Source organism: Mytilus californianus, unplaced genomic scaffold (genome assembly GCF_021869535.1).
Source record: "Mytilus californianus isolate M0D057914Y unplaced genomic scaffold, xbMytCali1.0.p SCAF_11, whole genome shotgun sequence".
NCBI classification, from domain to species: Eukaryota; Metazoa; Mollusca; class Bivalvia; order Mytilida; family Mytilidae; genus Mytilus; species Mytilus californianus.
The window spans coordinates 7,037,889-7,058,273 of record NW_026262593.1 but is presented as its reverse complement, the minus strand read 5'-3'; the positions used below and the strand labels follow the sequence as shown (position 1 = coordinate 7,058,273).

Genomic DNA, 20,385 nt, shown 5'->3' with positions numbered 1-20,385 from the left:
AACGCAAAGAATTATTTGTTATTAGTACAACAGCGACCGATAGCAGGATACAAAATATGACAATGTTTCCTTATAAGTACTTGATTACAGTACTTTTAGACAATATTATACTTGTAGTTCTAAGGTCGTGATAATCTTCCATATTAATCTATTTTATCAAGATTAAGCAATATGTATTACCATATTATTATCGTATCACTCACTGTTAATAGCATGTAAAGAAGACTGAAACAATGACTAATATGGAAACGAAAGCATAAAAGAAAACGAAACTTTCCTGTTTACATGGAAACGCCTGGTTAAATTGTTCTTCCCGTTTTGACCACACGATAGAGAAGTTCAACAAGTAGGTATATATCATACCGATATGAAAATAAGGAGATGTGGTATGATTGACAATGAGACAACTATACCGTATGGTCGGCTATAAAAGGCCCCGATATGAAAAATATGAAACAATTCCATTGAGAAAACTAACGGCCTAATTTATAACAAACCAATTTACGAAAAACAAATATGACAAACATGAACCAACGACAACCACTGAACTACAAGCTCCTGACTTGGGACAGGCAAATAAAGAATATGGCGGGGTTAAACATGTTTGTGAGCGCTCAACCCTCCCCTAACCTGGGACAGTGGGGTAACAGTACAACATAAGAGCATAGATATAAGAAGATGTGGTATGAGTGCCAATGAGACAACTCTCCATCCAAGTCACAATTTGCAAAAGTAAACCATTATAGGTCAAAGTACGGTCTTTAACACGGAGCCTCGGCTCACACCGAACAGCAAGCTATAAAGGGCCTCAAAAATGACTAGTGTAAAACCATTCAAACAGGAAAACTATAAAAATTAGTTGAAAAACGCTTAACTCATCAGATGGATACAAACAGAAATACATCTACCAAAACACAGAGTGGACGTGGACGGGTACTTGTTCATCCCAAAAACGATAAGACACTAAGTACAGATCTAAGAGTACTCGCAGTTGCTGACTGCTAGTTCAAAAGCAATAACAACTAATGAAAAAAAATATGTATCTAAGACTAAAATATAAATCAGTACACATCCAACATCCAATGGATTTAGTGTAAAGACGTCATTAACAGTCAGAGAAAAACATGACCTTGTGCAATGCCAAACTATAAGTATCGACAGATTGTAGTACCATGAAAGTACATATGTGTAATATTTAGTAAGGTTTGACACTGTTTACAATCTTGATCTTTATATTTCATTCAATAAAGGAAAGGCTTAAAACATCTCACATATCCACGTTTGGAGAATTCCCAGTTACTATATTCATGCGTAATCTGCATTCCGCACCCCCTGTAAAAAATTCTTGCCAATTTTTATGATTTTCCCTTTATAGTCTATGTATTTTTGGCATATCGTGTTGCTAATTTCAATAGCTCGTATCTCAAAAACGAAATCGGTTACCTCCTTTTTAAATTTTAATTTCTGGTGTATTTTTACAAGCAGAATCTATATGTGAAATTCTGTGGAGTAGTTAATTACGTACACTTTGCCTTAAATAAAAAAAAATACACCAAGAGATATTATTGATGTTAAATAGTTACATGCATTTCCTGTTTAACTGCTACAAAGAGTTAAGCAAGTTTTATATCCGTGCACAAGCTAAAATCAAGATGAACAAAAAAACAAACAAAAATCCTTCAATGAAACAGCAAGAATATTTGGAATTAGAATATCCTGCCCTCTAGACAGATTTTAGTGTATGCTTGTCTTGAAAAAGGCGTTTATGTTAGCTGTTAAAACAAAAGGCAGCAATTCTGCGAATTGATATCTGTACATTTGCAAGTGTATTGCATATAAGGAGGGATATTATGAAAACATTGGGCTTTTTGAAATATTAATAGCTAACTTACCTCAGATTTTCATTACTAAGTTATCACAAGTACCTGAGATTGAATGCACCTTTTTGGTTAGTTGATAAACAATCATATTGACACATGGTTTAAATATTTAAAGATTTTGTGATGAAGGACGATTTGAGGGAAAACAGATCGCTAAGTTTCAACAAAAAGGCCCCGAAAATGGCGTTTAATTTCAATTTCAAACACTTCAAACCAATTTTACACAAAACTCATGTAGCCTCCAGTTCTAATCGAATCGTTTGCTACATAACGAATACAAAAATAAGAAGATGTGGTATGATTACCAATGAGACAACTCTCCACAAGAGACCAAATAACATAGAGGTTAACAACTATAGGTCACCGTACGGCCTTCAACAATGAGCAAAACCCAAACCGCATAGTCAGCTACCTATAGGCCCCGAAATGACAAATGTAAAACAATCCAAACGAGAAAACTGACGGCTTGTTTATGTACAATACAATGAACGAAAAATAAATTTGATATACATTGTATATCAACAAACGACAGCCACTGAAATACAGGCTCCTGACTTGGGACAGGCACTTATAGAATAAAGTCCTTATTATAGAATATGGTAATTCTGTTTTCATCTATATTTTCTGCATTTCCATGGTTTACAAATACGTTTTTTTATGAATTTAGCATCAATAACGTCCTAGCGGAGAACGTGACAAACATTAAAGAGTTTCAATTTCTTACGAGTTTGCAGGAGATTTATTTTTATAAGCCGCTAAATTTTTCAAGTGGAAGAGAATGCTCAGTGAAATAATTTTTTCGAATTTCAGGTGCCAATTAGTTACTTTTATTAAGCCGCCTTAAAAATAAACCGTCCGTTTAGATGTGAGGGATGTATAAATATGCAGTTACGTCCGGTCGGAATGGGGGACGTTACAACCGATGCATCGAACTGAATAGTGCCAAGCTCTCTTCACGTTAAAAAATTCTGGGGGTTGCCTGTTCCAAATAAAGTTTCTATCCTTGTCCAACATGCCATCATTTCCTGTATTCAGGTGAACCTACCTTGCAGAACCTACCTATTGTAATAATTGTTAATTTGGTCTCGCCCTGAATATAGATGAACTATTTGACACTGAACACAATCGATGCTCACGTACACGTTATATATTACAAGCGATAAATGGTATATCTGTGTATGAATAGAAACACTTTAGTCAACTAAATTTACTTACAAAATGTACGCTAATAGTTTTTTTTGACAAATTTGGTTATGAGTAATGTATTTATGTATTTATTTGTGTAATGCATGATATATGAATACTTACAGAACCAATACAACTATAGATCATCGTTAAATATATTATAAGCATGGTATCCACTCCTACAAAAATAAATAAAATAATTATTATTACACTTGAATGATACGATAAGATGTGCCAAACACAATGTATAACAAATATTTGAAACAACTAAACTTGCGAGTAAGTAACTAAGGCTTACTAATGAGTACTCAAAATAACATAAACATATCATTCCCGTATATATATATATAAAAGTAAGAAAAAAAGTTCACATGCACAGAATTATATATTTATGAAAAAAAAAACCAATAGAAAGTGCGTTAAAACATTGTCAGTTGTCTAGAGGCTTTCATCCATCTGAAGGGACTTTTCAAGACTAAGGCTTTGTTGTTGGTATACATATATATCGTAAAGTTGTCACATATTTAGCCGTATAATAATCAAATTAAAAATATGACGGCATGGTAAGTAAAATTATCATCCTTATTGTGAAAATCCATGTATGGTACCAGCGGGATTCGAACCCTCAATCTCGAGATCTAAAAACAGCGCTCTTACCAATTGAGAAAAAGAAGATCTTCCCTAACTCAACCAGTTAGACTACCTTTAAATCTCCAAGTCGTCAACACCCTTTACGGCAGACAAAAAACAGCTGATCTGCAAGGTATACCATCTACTTGCCCCCTATACATCATGTAATGTGTTACAACTCTAAATAAAGCCAACAAAGAAAGGCATTACTCGACTAACGAAAGCTATATTTTATAGCCTAGTTGGTCGAGTAGTCTAGGGTGTTGGAAACAGTATAGGCGATGTCTCAGATGCAGGGGTTCGAGTCCTGCTGAGAGGAGAACAAGCAAATTTGCATATCTAACACTGTTGGGCTAAATTCATATATAACCAGAACACACCCGCGACATCGCGGGTCCGTGACTCAATTAAAGTACCTACGCCTTATTTATAGCCTGAATTTTTAGTATTCGTATTGTCATCTGATAAAGTCATGCTAAATTAATTATAAGGTGCACAGTTTTCTCTGCTTTCAAAATCTTTCTGTTTGAACCCGTCCTGGTTTTCTTTCTACAACCGGAAACTACATGTGACATATGTCAGGGATTAAACCGAAATTCTATATATATATATATATATATCATATACTTATAGAAAATAATGGTATAATTGTACCCTTTGATAAAACTAATTTGTAAATATATTTATTCATTAAATTTGAAGAATTATCTTTCGTTATCAACTGCTTCCGGTATATATCAACTGCTTCCGGTTTATATCAACTCCTTCCGGTTAATATCGCATGCCTTCAAGTTTCTTTAACGTTATCGTAAAGCATTTCGGCGTCATTCTGCAAACTCCGGAAAATAAACCTCAGTGGTACATTTTAGTGTTACTAAATAGTGTAAAAAACGAATAGTAGGAAACAGGAAAAATATATTATTAAAAAATGCAAAACAAATAATAGATTAAATGAATTTTATAAAGTTTTAAAAAAGTGTTCTTGTCTATATGGCTTCTGCTGAAGTGTATGATAAAAAGAACATAACATGTCATTTTTCAAATCAGACCCTCTATCAGCTCATGGTCAAAATCATCCCTCGAGCCTGTCGGCCTTCGGGCTGATATCATGACCTAGGACTGATAAGGGGTCTGATATGAAAAATGCCATGTTATAATGATCTATATATATGCATTATGTAAATAATTCACTTGCACTTATAGGTGTAAATAGTATTCAATTACGGTTTTTATATTTCTGTATATTTTTAGGACAATAACATTTTATGAAGGAATGTATACACCCTTTTTGTTTTTAATTCTTAATTTTTTTGATTTTTGAATATTAAGAAGTATGAAAATTAAGGGCCTTTAATACCGTGTAACACGGGTGCTCCGATAACGGAGGAATTTAAGTGAAGAAGAAGACATATACTATTGGTATCGGTATCAGATTCGACCAGGAACTTGTTAATTATTGGTAATATCAATTAAATGGACAACAAAAGGACCTGGAATGGTGTAATTTTAAACAACACCATTATCCTATATTAGTTATATAAAAAGTTTAATTCTTTGATTCGTCGTTTTACGTCATATCGACTAACAAATTGGACCTCGTTATTTTAGTAGTATAATTATTTGCCGCTAAATGTTGAAAAACAGCAGCACAACACAACAAGCAAGGAATGGATGTTGTGTTTTATCTACATCAAATGAAGGTTGCATAATTATTATGAAAATAACACCAATTTGGTGAGTACAAAGCGTTTCTCTAAATTTCCCTTAAGTAATCAGGAATGCTGAAACCCAAAAATCGAAAAGACAATATACCTGAACACGAAGAGAGCTATGTGACCACAGTTGACCAAAAAGAATAGTCAAATCAATCTAATGTCAACCATGTCCAAGGGAGTTGGAATCTTCTTTTATTTATATCTAAATTTATCAACGAATAATATATATGGTTTCGTGATGTTAATATATAAACAAATGTCAATGGCAACAAAAACCAATAAAGTATTAAACTTATGCAGTTGGTATTACTTCACAATGTGAAAGAACTAATAATTTTGGAAAAATTTGTTGAATGCAGGAAAAAAATAAGTAGTTTTTATTCCTTACTTTAGTATATAACTATTGTCATTCTCTGCCATTTATATGTTACAATTGAGAATGGAAATGGGGAATGTGTCAAAGAGACAACAAACCGACCAAAGAGCATTAAACAGCCCAAGGCCACCAATGGGACTTCAACACAGCGAGAAAATCCCGCATCCGGAGGCTGGCTTCAGCTGGCCCCTAAACAAAAATATGTACTTGTTCAGTGAAAATGGACGTCAAACTAAACTCCGAAACATGTAAATGAACTAAAATAAAAAGAAAAAAACATACAAGACTAACAAAAGCCAGAGGCTCCTGCAAACATGCGGCGGGGTTAAACATGTTTTGTGAGATCTCAACCCTCCCTTATATCTCTAACCGATGTAGAAAAACAAACATACAGCAAAACACACAGTAAAACTCAGTTTAAAAGAAGTCCTTGTCCGATGTCAGAATAGGTAACAGATGAAACTTAGCAAAATGACAATGATACATACTTTAACAAAGGACTACTAGCAGTTACTGAAATGCCAGCTCCAGACCTCAATTAAACTGATTGAAAGATTATGTCTTCATCATATGAAAATCAAGCACAATCCCTCCCGTTAGGGGTTTAGTATCATACCATCATAAAATATATGAGAAGAACATAACCCGTATCATGCCAACAACTGGTTTTAGAATATTTTTTTTTTATTTCCGATGCAAAGACCTTATAAGTGAATCAATATTAATTCCAAAATATGCCATCGCTAATGACCTGACAACAGTATCGTATCTATATCCCTTCTGAATATGTCTGTTTAAAGATTTGGTTAGCTTTTGAGTTGAATGACGACATTTTTGTGCTTTGTATAGAATATTACCATAAAAGATTGGATTGAAATACCTGAACGTATAAGATATCTGCATGTTGATTTATATTTACGAATGATGTCCTTGTATCGATGATAAAATTTAGTAACTGTTGTGACTAGTTGTTGATATCGAAAACCCTGGTGTAATAATTTTTCAGTAATACACAGATTTCTTTCGTTAAATCAAATACGTTGTTACATACACGAGCGAATCGTACAAGCTGAGATATATAAACACCATAAGATGGCGACAAGGGGAAACAAATGGATAATTAACAATAGGAAGTGAAAAATCATCTCTTTTATCGTACATTTTGGTATTAAGCTTCCCGTTAAAGATATAGATATCAAGATCCAGGTAAGGGCAGTGTTCATTGTTAGTATAAGCTTTATTTAAAGTCAGTTCAGCAGGATAAATCACTTTAGTGTACATACTGAAGTCGTCACTATTGAGAGCCAATATATCATCCAAATATCTAAGATCGTTATTAAATTTTGGTATCAGATGTTGTTTGGATGGGTCTTTGCTGATTTTAGTCATAAATTGTAACTCATAACAATACAGAAACAGGTCCGCAAAAAGTGGTGCACAGTTAATCCCCATCTCCATAGCAAACAAAAATGTCATCTAGTAAAAATTCAAGGGCAGTTAGGAGGTCCAATTGGCATAGTTCTTTTGTTAGTTGTTACTAAAAAATGACCTAAAAGAGTTTGAACATATATATTCGCATTCTGTAATAGTTAATCACCGAGGGATAGGTGTGTCGGGATAAGACACCCCGACGGCCGGAGGCCGGAGGGGTTTCTTATCCAGACACGCCGTATCCCGAGGTGTATAACTAACTTACACCCCATGCTGAACCCTGTATTTCTTAACATTGATTACTAAATGAAAAAGAATGGATATCTTATTTATTTACAATATGAAACCATGATTTATAAGAATTTTATTTTACATGAAACCCCACTAGTAACCTTACTTTGGCTATCTTCGTTCAAACTTTGACAAGTGAGTAGGTTTTACAAATGTCAAAGTTGCTGTTTTGCATATTCCCGTTAAATCCTTGTGTTAATATGGATCAGAAGGTCCAGGTTGACCGTTTTGTGCATTCTTATTACAAAAAAAAATACATCATGCTCCTTGTATGCAGTTGTGAATATGGACGGGTATAAGACGGACGACATTTTGAGTCAAGTGTTTGATTTAGTAGACATGGTAGAAGAGACTAAAGATAAAGGCAATATTATAACTCAAAGTACTTACCTGTATCAGTTTAATGAAGGTAATCATAAATGTATTTTGTATGTTACGGTTTTATAACCCCCCCTCTATTCTCAAGTGTAAATAAACATTCATATTCGGACATACTGAGGATAGGTGTGTCTGGATTAGAAATCTGAGAACCGGACACGCTCAACATACAAAAAGACAGATTGAATATTTAGGAACTCCCTTTTTTGTGGGGCAATCCAAGGATGGAGGTCCGGGAGTTAGAATCTCTGTTTATTTAAAGATCAATGCTTAAGAATAGAGACAAATGACCGGGATCAGTGGCGGATCTAGGGGGGGGGGGGGGGGGGGGAGTTGGTCCGGGGGTTGGAACCTCCCTTTTTTTGTGACGATCAATGCATTTGAATGGGGAAACATGGTTGGAACCCCCCTTTTTATCCTGGGTTGGGAACCCCCCCCCCCCCCCCCCCCCCCCCCACACTTTTTAAAAGTGACTGAATCCGCCCCTGGGGATCAAAAGTTTTATCTTCAAGCAAAGGAGTATTTAAAGGACTTTTTTTATTCAAAATAGATGCTAAATACTATTTTCGCTATTTGAATTTCAAATATCGGAGCTTTTCTCATCACTTGGCGTCCGTCGTCCGTCGTCCGTCGTCGTCCGTCGTCGTCGTCCGTTAACTTTTACAAAAATCTTCTCCTCTGAAACTACTAGGCCAAATTTAACCAAACTTGGTCACAATCATCATTAGGGTATCTAGTTTAAAAAATGTGTCCGATGACCCCGCCTGCCAACCAACATGGCCGACATGGCTAAAAATAGAACATAGAGATAAAATGCAGTTTTTGGCTTATATCTCTGAGACTAAAGCATTTAGAGCAAATCTGACATGGGGTAAAAATGTTCATCAGGTTAAGATCTATCTGCCCTGAAAGTTTCAGATGAATCAGACAACCCGTTGTTGGATTGCTGCCCCTGAATTGGTAATTTTAAGGCAATTTTGCAGTTTTTGGTTATTATCTTGAATATTATTATAGATAGAGATAAACTGTAAACAGCAATAATGATCAGCAAAGTAAGATCTACAAAGAAGTCGACTTGACCAAAATGGTCAGTTGACCCCTTAAGGAGTTATTGCCCTTTATAGTCAATTTTTAACCATTTTTCGTAAATTTTTGTAATCTTTTACAAAAATCTTCTCCTCTGAAACTACTAAGACAAATTTAACCAAACTTGTCCACAATCATCATTAGGGTATCTAGTTTAAAAAATGTGTCCAATGACCCCGCCCGCAAACCAAGATGGCCGACATGGCTAAAAAAAAAGTACATAGGGTAAAATGCAGTTTTTGGCTCATATCTCTGAAACCAAAGCATTTAGAGCAAATCTGACAAGGATAAAATTGTTCATTAGGTCAAGATCTATCGGCCCTGAAATTTTCAGACCAATCAGGCAACCTGTTGTTGGGTTGCTGCCCCTGAATTGGTTATTTTATGAAAATTTTGCAGGTTTTGGTTATTATCTTGAATATTATTATAGATAGAGATAAACTGTAAACAGCAATAATGCACAGCAAAGTAAGATCTACAAATAAGTCAACATGACCAAAATTGTCAATTGACCCCTTAAGGAGTTATTGCCCTTTATAGTCAATTTTTTACAATTTTCATAAATTTTGTAAATTTTTGTAAATTTTTACAAAATATTTTCCACTGTAACTACTGGGCCAGGTTCATTATAGATAGAGATAATTGTAAGCAGCAATATTGTTCAGTAAAGTAAGATCTACAAACACATCACCATCACCAAAACACAATTTTGTCATGAATCCATCTGTGTCCTTTGTTTAATATGCACATAGACCAAGGTGAGCGACACAGGCTATTAGAGCCTCTAGTTAGCTTATGCCATCACTTGGCGTCTGTCGTCGTCCGTCGTCGTCGTCGTCTGTTGTCATCTGTCGTCGTAAACTATTTAAAAAATCTTCTCCTCTGAAACTACTGGGCCAAATACCTTCAAACTTTAACTTAATGTTCCTTAGGGTATCTAGTTAATAAATTGTATCCGAAGTTTTGATCCATCGACAAACATGGCCGCCATGGCTAAAAATAGAACATAGGGGTCAAATGCAGTTTTTGGCTTATATATCAAAAACTAAATCTTTTAGAGCAAATCTGACATGGGGTAAAATTGTTCAATTGGTCAAGATCTATCAGCTCTGAAATTTTCAGACGAATCGAACAACCTATTGTTGGGTTGCTGCCACCAAATTGGTAGTTTTAACTGTTAGTTATAAACTGTAAGCAGCAATAATGTTCAGCAAAGTAAGATCTACTAAAAAGTTAATATGACCATAATTGTCAATTGACCCCTTAAGGAGTTATTGCCCTTTAAAGACAATTTTACACAATTTGTTCATCAAGTTTGCTAACATTTAAAAATCTTCTCCTCTGAAACTTCCTGGCCAATTACCTTCAAACTTTAACTAAATGTTCCTTAGGGTATGTTGTTTATAAATTGTATCCGAAGTTTGTATCCATCGAGAAACATAGCTGCCATGGCTAAAAATAGAACATAGGGGTCAAATGCAGTTTTTGGCTTATATATCAAAAACTAAATCTTTTAGAGCAAATCTGACATGGGGTAAAATTGTTTAATTGGTCAAGATCTATCGGCCCTGAAATTATCAGACGAATCAAACAACCCATTGTTGGGTTGCTGCCACCGAATTGGTAGTTTTAACAAAATTTTGCAGTTTTTATTTGTTATTATTTTGAATATTGTTATAGATATATATAAACTGTAAGCAGCAATAATGTTCAGCAAAGTAAGATCTACAAAAAAGTTAATTTGACCACAATTGTCAATTGACCCCTTAAGGAGTTATTGCCCTTTAAAGATAATTTTACACAATTTGTTCATCAAGTTTGCTAACATTTAAAAATCTTCTCCTCTGAAATACAGGTGAGCGATTCAGGCTCTTGAGAGCCTCTTGTTACTTTATTATATAACTATTGTCATTCTCTGCTATTTATATAATATATACTTTGTAGTTGTTATTTCTTACTTCAGTATATAACTATTGTCATTCTCTGCCATTTATATAATACATACTATGTAGTTGTTATTATAATGACACTGATGCATCGAATATTTATTATAATCTAAAGTAATACTAAATGAGGAGACACGTTTTGTTTGTCGCTTTCCGTCTCCCAGATCAAATCAATCAATATTGTTTAAAAACAGTTAACAAATGTACAATATGTATGGGAAGTTAGAATATTGACAAAAAGAGAAAGAAATGAAAAGTAATGAGAAAAAAAATATGACCAAAGAAAAGAAAAGAAAAGAAAAGAGAAAAATATAGCGTATTAGATTTTCATGCTATTGGTTTACGAACAATGACATATTAAGGAATCATAACAACAGTATTATATTCTCTGTCTTATTAAATATCAAAATTCCCTGCATTGCAGTTCTAAACAATTTACCCTCTTAATAATAACTAAAATTGACCCCCCGGACCCCCCCCCCCCCCCCCCCAAAAAAAAAACAAACAAACAAACAAAAAACAAAAACAAAAAAAACAAAAACAAAAAACAAAAACAAAAAAAACAAAAACAAAAACAAAAAAAGCAAAAACAAAACAAAACAAAACAAACAAAACAATAAAACAAACAAAAAAAAAAAAACCAAAATCGCCGACATAATTATTCAAAGGAATATTTCATTTACAAAATAAGATTTAATCCTTGAAATGAGATATTAAAAAGTACTTACATATTTATCTGTTCCAGTTCTAGGTCCAAAATCAGTACTTTCTATTGAGCAACACTTTTATTAACTGATGTAGTGCTTTCATGGATGTTCAATAACTCAAAAACTTTAACTTAAAAACTATGTGCAAATTGTTTTTTATAAGTAGGTTAAACGCCTACATTGAGGAAACATTAGTGATGTTTAATGAAAATATTTCTTATAGGTGCTTCTTTTAAAGAAAAAATATTATTGATGGTCAAGTTATAGATAACACCTCTTCATTTTGAAGGAGAAAATGCACTTGGTGGACCGTTTTATAACCGAATCGTTACAAAATCAAAGGGTATTTTCAATTTTTTGTAGCTACGCGTAAAGACACCAAAACCATTATGGTCGTCATAGATCCTAGTTTCAAGTCATTCATTTGTCCTAAATTGTCGAATGCATTTCCAATCTATAGTTGATTTTTTTTTTTGCATTTCTGTTCATCGTCCAGTGGCAAATGTTACATATGTATAAATTGAAAAAAATATATGGGGAGAACACAAACTGAGGGATCAAAAGAACTAGTGTGTTGCTCGTCTGGATCTATCTGCATCTTTTTACAATGACCATTCTCTTGCATTATAGACGAGAACGTTATTCATGACTAAAATGTATTTTTTGTTACTCTTGTAATGCTGATCATTTTTGCTGTTTCGAGTTTCTATCTATCTATTACAGTTTATGGACAAAACGGGCTATTACAACTATGTTCACCGATTTGTAGATCATGTCTCGCTGATATTTTTTTGTTGTCAAACTATCTCTTTATCTATTACTGTTTTCAGGATTTTACCCCAAAATCCCAAAAATCGTAAAATTAAATATTCAAGGACAATAACTCCTATAAAGGGTCGACCTACAATTTTTGCCATTTGACTTATTTATAATAAATATTGTTTTGCTGATTTTTTTTGCTATTTGAAATGTTTTTTTATCTATTTAAGTCTTGAAAATAAAGGATGAAACAAAACAAAAATGGCAATAAACATAATTCAAGGGCAATAACTCCCATAGGGAGTTGTCTGACAATTTTGGGCAAAATAGACACAAGCATAACAGTTTTGTTTCTGTCAGATTTTCTCTATCAAATCGGTTTTCAAATTAATAGACAATACTTGCATTTAACCCATATAATCTTTTTTTTTTGCCGTAGCGACCGTGCTTGTTGGCAGGCGAGATCATTTACACATATTTTAAAACTATTCACCCAAATGATGGTTGTGATCAAGTTTGATTCCAATTCGGCAATGTTGTTTCAAATGAGAAGTAAAGGTTAACGGATGATGACGACAAACGATGACGACGGACGACGACGACAAACAACAACGACAGACGTCAGACGTCAATCCTAACGGATTAAAATAGCTAACTTGACCCTTTAGGTCAGCCGATGCTAAACCAGGAAAAATAGGGCAAAGATAATTAAAAAAGCAGATTGGTAATTTTGGAGCAGCAACTAATCTAGAAACTGCCCGTTTCAAGTGTTCAAATTTCCAGTGCATTGTTCTTTGACCACGAAAGATCGGACAGCCCCGATCTACCGAAACCCCACTAGTAAGATACTTCATTGATCCGACCCCACATTAATCCGACACCCCATCTATCTTACCTCCTATACATTTCTAGGAATATGATTGGTTAAAAGCAACCGCGTGGAGACCGTGTATATTTCATATTAGGTTAATAGGCGGGGTTTATTTCAAAACACGGTTAGTAGTGGTGTTACGTCCCTTTATAAAAACAACACGGTGTTAAAGAAAAATCTGAACGGTTTCAACAGACGGAGAAATTGATGATAAACGATTGAAACAAATTCATAAAACATATTTAAAGGTAGCAAGTTGTTATTGTTGGCATTTGTTTTTGTATAGACAAATGGAAGCAGGTTCTTAATACTAAGTATTGAAGACTTAATCACTTTGATAGGCCACAGGTCTAAATACCACATGTTAAAATAGTCGGTAAGATAAATTCGTTACACAGTGTGCTAGTGACCTAATACGATATATATGGGGTCAGTAAATTCCATATGGGGATTCGAGCTTCGCTCTCACCACATATGGAATTTACTGACCCCATATATATCGTATTAGGTCACTAGCACACTATGTAACTAATAATATCAGACACTCTATTAGAACACCTTCCTCTAGTTCGACACACTCAATTGTCCGACACTGGAATATTTAGATAATAGTTAATATCTTGTTATATCAGTAAGCCGACTTACAAAGTGTTCTTTCAGTATTAAACAATAGATTAAGTGCGTTTAAATTGACACATAAGGTTCTGTTCATCACAGGTATGCAAGTTATTTCGTCCTTTATGAAATGGCAAAATCAAAAGCTCAAACACATCAAACGAATGGAAAACAAATGTCATATTCCTGACTCGGTACAGTCATTTCCTTATGTAGAAAATGGTGGATTAAACCTGTTTTTATAGCTAGTTAAACCTCTCACTTGTATGACAGTCGCATGAAACTATGCTTGAATAACACTAATTTTCTTTCATGGTAACACGAGATTTTGCAGTTTGAATCGTATTGAAGACTTTCATGACTTTACAAATTTCTTTTTTATGTGGTACTTTTGTCACATCGACCAAACATGTAATAATACAATGTTCTCAATTTCCTACTAGGGACGTCGACAGGGTCTTGGTATTTCTTAGATACCCAATATGCAGTATATATATGTCATTATCCATTGCTTAAATACATTCAAAATAATTATTGATTGAATGGTAAAATTGAGAATGGAAATGGGAAATGTGTCAAAGAGACAACAACCCGACCATAGAGCAGACAACAGCCGAAGGCCACCAATGGGTCTTCAATGCAGCGAGAAACTCCCGCACCCGTAGTTGTTTTGTTTTAGTTGCTTTACGTCCAGTGGAAAATATTTCACTCATTTCTAGGAAAGAAAATATTAACAATTCATACATATGTAGGTCTGATAAGTAGGTTAAACGAGATGAAAGACGGACAAGTTGGACTACCACTGGAAATGAGGGCAAGTTGAATATACAGGGGAGGAAATTTGCAGAGAGCGTGGCATTTAACCATTACGATGAATCGTATTGAACTTCCCCGTTCAGCGACGTTTATTTCTTTTTATGGTTTGCTTGTTTCCATTCATTTACCAGTACGTTGTCACGTATAATCCTTATAATTCTTTAAAATTTGGGATAATTAATTTAATTTCCCCACCCATAACCTCTATCACACGTAAATTGTATATTTGTGTCATTGAATTGGCCTGGCGCATGAACATTTTTTGGTTAATGCAAAAAAAAAAGTATTCCATGAAATTTGCTTTCTGATAAAAAATAAACTACAAAAATATCTTATTATCATTCAAATGAATGTTTTGTGTTTATTTTGTAATTTAACGACGAAAGCGAAGTGAAAATAAATATTTTTAACGTCGAGCTGGTTTGTGTTCAACGTTACCATCGCTGCCATCTTGTTTACATTGGTTACAAAAAGTAGTTCCGTCATCGTCTATCGAAAAAACAAATAACTTCAAGAGCAACTACCGGAAGCCGTCTCGACCAATCTTATAAACGTATTCCTCAATATGCAAATAATATAAGAATTATACCAAATTATACATACGAAAATTGAGAAGAATACATTTTAAAAAGAAATACACCAATCAGAATATTCTGTCAACCTTTTTTTATTTTATCTTGGCTGATCATACGTAGTATTGGTTGACGTTAATGGAAATATTTACATGCATTATATAGGCTAATTTTTTACTCAGCATTGTTACATAAACTACAATATAGGAGGATCTGGATTAGGGGGGGGGGGGGGGCTCCTTCATTTCTGACCTTTTCTTTTATTTTTTAGGTAATTTTTCTGTATTCTTTATATTATTGGCCATTATTTTCCATCTATATATTTTAGCATTCCATTATTCTCTATTCATTGTTTTTTTGTCTTATTTTTCTCTATGCTTTATTTTTGTTTGCCATTTATTCAGCACATTTTCCCCTTTATACTCCATTCTGTAAACCCCATCCACACCCTCATATAGAGAGGTACTCTAAGTCAATTTTTTTTCTTTTACTTTTTTTTTACTTTTTGACACTCTCATGACATTGTCCTATGACATACTTTACTCATGAACTTTAAAGAGAACTCATACTCATATATTATATGCCAGCAATAATAAGCTGTTAATGCAGTAAGAACTAATCGTAGATTACTTTCACTTTCAACCTGAAAAAATGTACTATTTTTTTTATCGTGTAAAGACTTATTTTTAACCACTTCTGTAAGGGTTACCTCTAGCATCTTTCAGCGGAACTATTATCCTTGTGCCATACAGATACAATCACAAACTTGAACGTGATTGAACAAACATTCATTCTCTTGACGTACCTGAAGGACCCATATATCCATTATTTAATTGATGCAAGTACTTGTTCATTACTGTATCCTACGCAAATATAACATAGAAGATTCTGAAGTGTTGTTATCTTTTAGTTCGATTGGTCTCTAATATAACGTCTCTCGCATGAAGTCAAAGTAAGGCGAGGTGACGTCAAGCTGATTTTTCCAAGGCAAATGAAATGTAATCACATGATAGTAGCGACTCTCATGTAACAGGGAATATGGAAATAAAGTGCAATAATCTTTGTTATAGTCATTGAAGTAAAATACTGCGTTCAGTCATCTATCATTATGTTTACGTCACAGTTCATTTTGTGTTCTTCTCAATAGATATTCCGACAATCTACATCTATTGTATATTTAGAATACATGTTTATGTTTGAATTCCCGTTTATGACAGCAGTAAATTTTTAATAGTAATTTTAATATACTTCCCGTTTTTTTATGTTTAAAAATTCTGCTAAAAATAGAATCAAGTAACTTAACTGGTACAATAAATAGCTTATATGACAAATTAATTGTATGTTTTATATATAGATTAGGCAAAATGCAAATTTGAGATATATATATAGATATAGATATAGATATAAATAAAACTCATGCTTACCGTCCTTCTATCTTTATCAAGACGACCCGGAAATAATAACAAAAGGTGAAACTATCCCATTACTATTTCCTTTGGACGCTATATTATGGGTCAAACTATATTTTCGCAGAAAACACGACACAACTATAATTAAAACTTTTCTTGGAAATGTTTGAAACCGAGAATGCTCTTTTTTCTGGGTACAGATATTGCGTGTTTGTGGATGATTTACATCAGTCATAATAGAGACCAGTTTTTTTGTAAGGATAACATGTAAAACGTTAAAATGGTCTTTGTCTAAAATTATCTTTACAAAAGCTTTACGTGAATGGAGACGTTAATATTGCAGCTTTATAAAAATATGAATATGTGGTATGTCAATGAGACAACTCTCCACCAGAGACTAAATGACGTAGAAGTTTCTTACATTTTTTAGTCAGTCAATCTACAAAAAATTAATTGTACAAATAATATGCACTTGGTCTTTAAATATGTCAAGTATCAAGTGTGTAGGAATAATATTTTTTTTTTATATAAATCATGAATTGGTCGTTTTTTTCCCAGTACAGACCAGGTTATGTTGAGGTGAACATATATGCAATCAAATCTGTATAGTCAATATCACAAGTCGATCAATTTTAGACAGATTTTAGTTATAATATACAAGTTTTGAGAACAAACGTTGTTCCTAACGATATATTCAACGTAAAATTCAACTTTTCGTATCGTCAAGTTTTTCAGTTCTATAAGTACATTTAAAATTTCTGAGTTTTTTTTTCAAACATGGTCTTGGTTTTCAAAGCAAATATAAAAAAAGAAAGATGGCATTCTAAGCCTTGAAAAAGGAATTTATTTATCTAATTACTGTAATTAAGTGAAGGACAAATAACATATATTTATAAATGTACAACAGGAGCGAGACATCAGACGACACTTTTTGTATCTAAAGAGCTAAAACCGTGAAACCAGGTCTCTATTGAGTTGCAACACAGACATATCGTATCAGTGGCTACTAATGAAACCATGGGTGGTGGTGGGGGGTGTCTCTTCCTATATGAAGATATACACAGACATGCCGCTGGAATAGGTATCCTTTTAATATGTCAAATATATCAATGGGTCGAATTTAAATAACTAAAGGTAATATGCTAATGGGTCAGTAATTTTCAACTTGCGATTAGACTGTGCACTATTCCTTACATATAATTGATATATTATTGACCCCATTTGTAAACATCTTAATTTATCTGCTGAAACTTTAATTGACACAAAATAAATGGTTATTCCAAATCAAATTAAAACATTCAATACAGATATGTGATAACCTAGAAATATATGTATGGGTTATAATTTTGGCACGTCTGCACCACATTTTTGAGGTTATTTTGAATAGACAGAAAAAATATTACAGTCATTACTTATAATTTAATTCAGCCAATCAGAAGACGTGTTACATCATAAATTAAGTTATTGAACGATAACAATGATTGTTATCGTTTAACAAACAAGTAAATGAAAACATTTAGTGTGTGTATTCTATGAATTTAAAGACAACATCCATACTCTATGTGACACAAAACAACCTATAAAAATGGACGAAACTTTTTCTATGAAATGTGTAAATACAGCATGTTTGATACATTTCAAAGCATTTACATTGTGTTAGATTTGTCTTTGTGTTTTGAAAAGTACTTTTTTTTTAAAATTACTCATCAAACGTATATGCATAGATAGATCAAATTTTATCCTACAGGAATTCTGGGATTCTTGACCGCAACTCTTTAAAACATGGACGTTTGTATGAATATATTTTGGATATTGATACAGATATAAATAAAACATGTCCTTCAATTTTTGCTTTCGTATAATTATACTTCAGGGCTTTATTCTATATTTTAGAATTACAATATTCTTAAAGTAAATTTAACGTTTATAACTTAATAAACTGTTTAATGATTCCAACAACTTTTATCACAAATACTAAGTCACCTTGTATATTTATTTCAATCTTCGGTTTCACATTTTGCAACAAAAAGAAGTCTGTTTATTTACATTTTACATCTTGATTACGTTTAAAAACATGGTCATAAAAAACACAACGCAACCCAAACTATTTAAAATAAGGAAGTCATAGATCTAATGACGTGATGTTAGAACTACATATACTGTTGAATGGTGAATTGAAGCAAGAAAGAAAAGAAAAAGAATAAGAAGTCGAACAATTATACCAATAATTTGTAACCTTCAATATGAACACGAGCCCCAAAATGTTTTTAAAAGAATTAAAAAAAAAGAAGAAAAAAATGAATTCTTTCATGTTTTTGCTAACGTCCCGTATCTGTATAATTTAAAGAAGGTTGACCTTTAAATTCAATTGATTTCTAACAATTTGCTAATATCCCTGTCAAGGTTTTTAATATTATTCATGAGAAATTCAATACTGAAATCCCGGCAGTTTCGTGTTCCTGTTAATAACTATTGTATCATTTTTCTAATTTTATCAAGTTTATTCGAATTTGAAATTTGAAAAGTATAATTCAAAAGGTTTCACATTAAATATAAAATTTTGAGGATTTTACGAATCGACAAAACTATTCGGTCCATACAATGTACAAAGTCCCTAAATGATACAATTCTATTGACGGCTTTATTGTAAATATATAAAGCAAATAGCTTAAACTTTCATTATTGCTTTCTTTCTTTAAGTAGGTTGGGCAGAAATTTAGGTGGCATTCTAGTTCTGTCTTCTTAATGTAAACAAAGGAGTTGCAACCTTAATTTTAGTTCAATTTCATATTAAATATAGACTGGAAATTTGGATTGCACCAATGGTATCGTCTCCCTAAACTATCTACAAAACATTGCCACAATTATTTATTTGATATTTAGTGTTTACGAATAATATCAATTATGTCCTGTGAAATACTTATATTTTAGTTATTACAAGAGATAGAAAGGTTCGATACAAATCACAAAAACAATTAACAAAAACACTTAAGTCGCAAAGTACCGATCTGAGAATACTTGCATAGAATTGTTACAGAAGTACCAATCTATTGTTTAAGGTGGTACCCAACACCTTGCCTAATATTAATTTGGCTCGTTTAATTTTCATAAAATTTTGACAAAATGTTAACTTTGACCCTTTGACAAAAATATAAAAATTTCAAAAAATTTGAACCAACCACTTTATCAGAAAAATTTCATTGGTTATATAGCAGTTTGACAAACACTAATTTTGATCATTGAGAAGCTTAATATTTCCTTTACAATACAACGTTATTAAAACGTTTAGCTGATTTTTACAGAGTTATCTCCCTGTAGTGTTAGGTACCACCTTAACCAATTCGTTTCAATTGAATACAGTTTTAGTATCAATCAATCAATGAGTTGATTATATTGCTATCGTTTAAGACTTGATAAATTCAATCAACTGTAAATTCTTGTTTCTACAATAACAATCGTTCAGAATTGATAAATAATTCAATAAATCATCTTATCTGGTTTTCAAGGTTAACGATCAAATCAATCGAGTTCAATCATAACGATTGTTTTAGGGTTGATATTTCAATCAACTGTCTCGTCTGGATTTCAAGGGTCAAGATCGAATCAATCAAAATTCAATCTTTATGATTGTTTGAGAGTTGATCAATTCAATCAAGAGAGAGGCGAAAGATACCAAAGGGATCATATTCAAACTCATAAGTCAAAAATAAACTGACAA

At 32.9% G+C, this 20,385-nt stretch overlaps 1 protein-coding gene across 27 annotated transcripts in view; it reads right to left on the bottom strand.

Annotated features, from left to right (window-relative positions):
- Positions 1–16,718, bottom strand: part of LOC127719464 (uncharacterized) — a 59,573-nt gene extending 42,855 nt beyond the window's left edge. For 22 of the 27 annotated variants that reach the window (XM_052225597.1, XM_052225582.1, XM_052225581.1 and 19 more), the window contains exons 1-2: positions 16,064–16,566; positions 3,189–3,244 (exon numbers count right to left, since the gene is read on the bottom strand). In XM_052225597.1, coding sequence (XP_052081557.1) covers positions 3,189–3,244; positions 16,064–16,112 — 105 coding nt within the window. In that variant the 5' untranslated portion in view covers positions 16,113–16,566. Of the gene's footprint in view, positions 1–3,188; positions 3,245–11,646; positions 12,045–16,063; positions 16,569–16,682 lie in introns of those variants that run through there. The other 5 variants (XM_052225578.1, XM_052225579.1, XM_052225576.1 and 2 more) reach the window with 5 other exon arrangements.
- Positions 16,719–20,385: the final 3,667 nt, after the last annotated feature.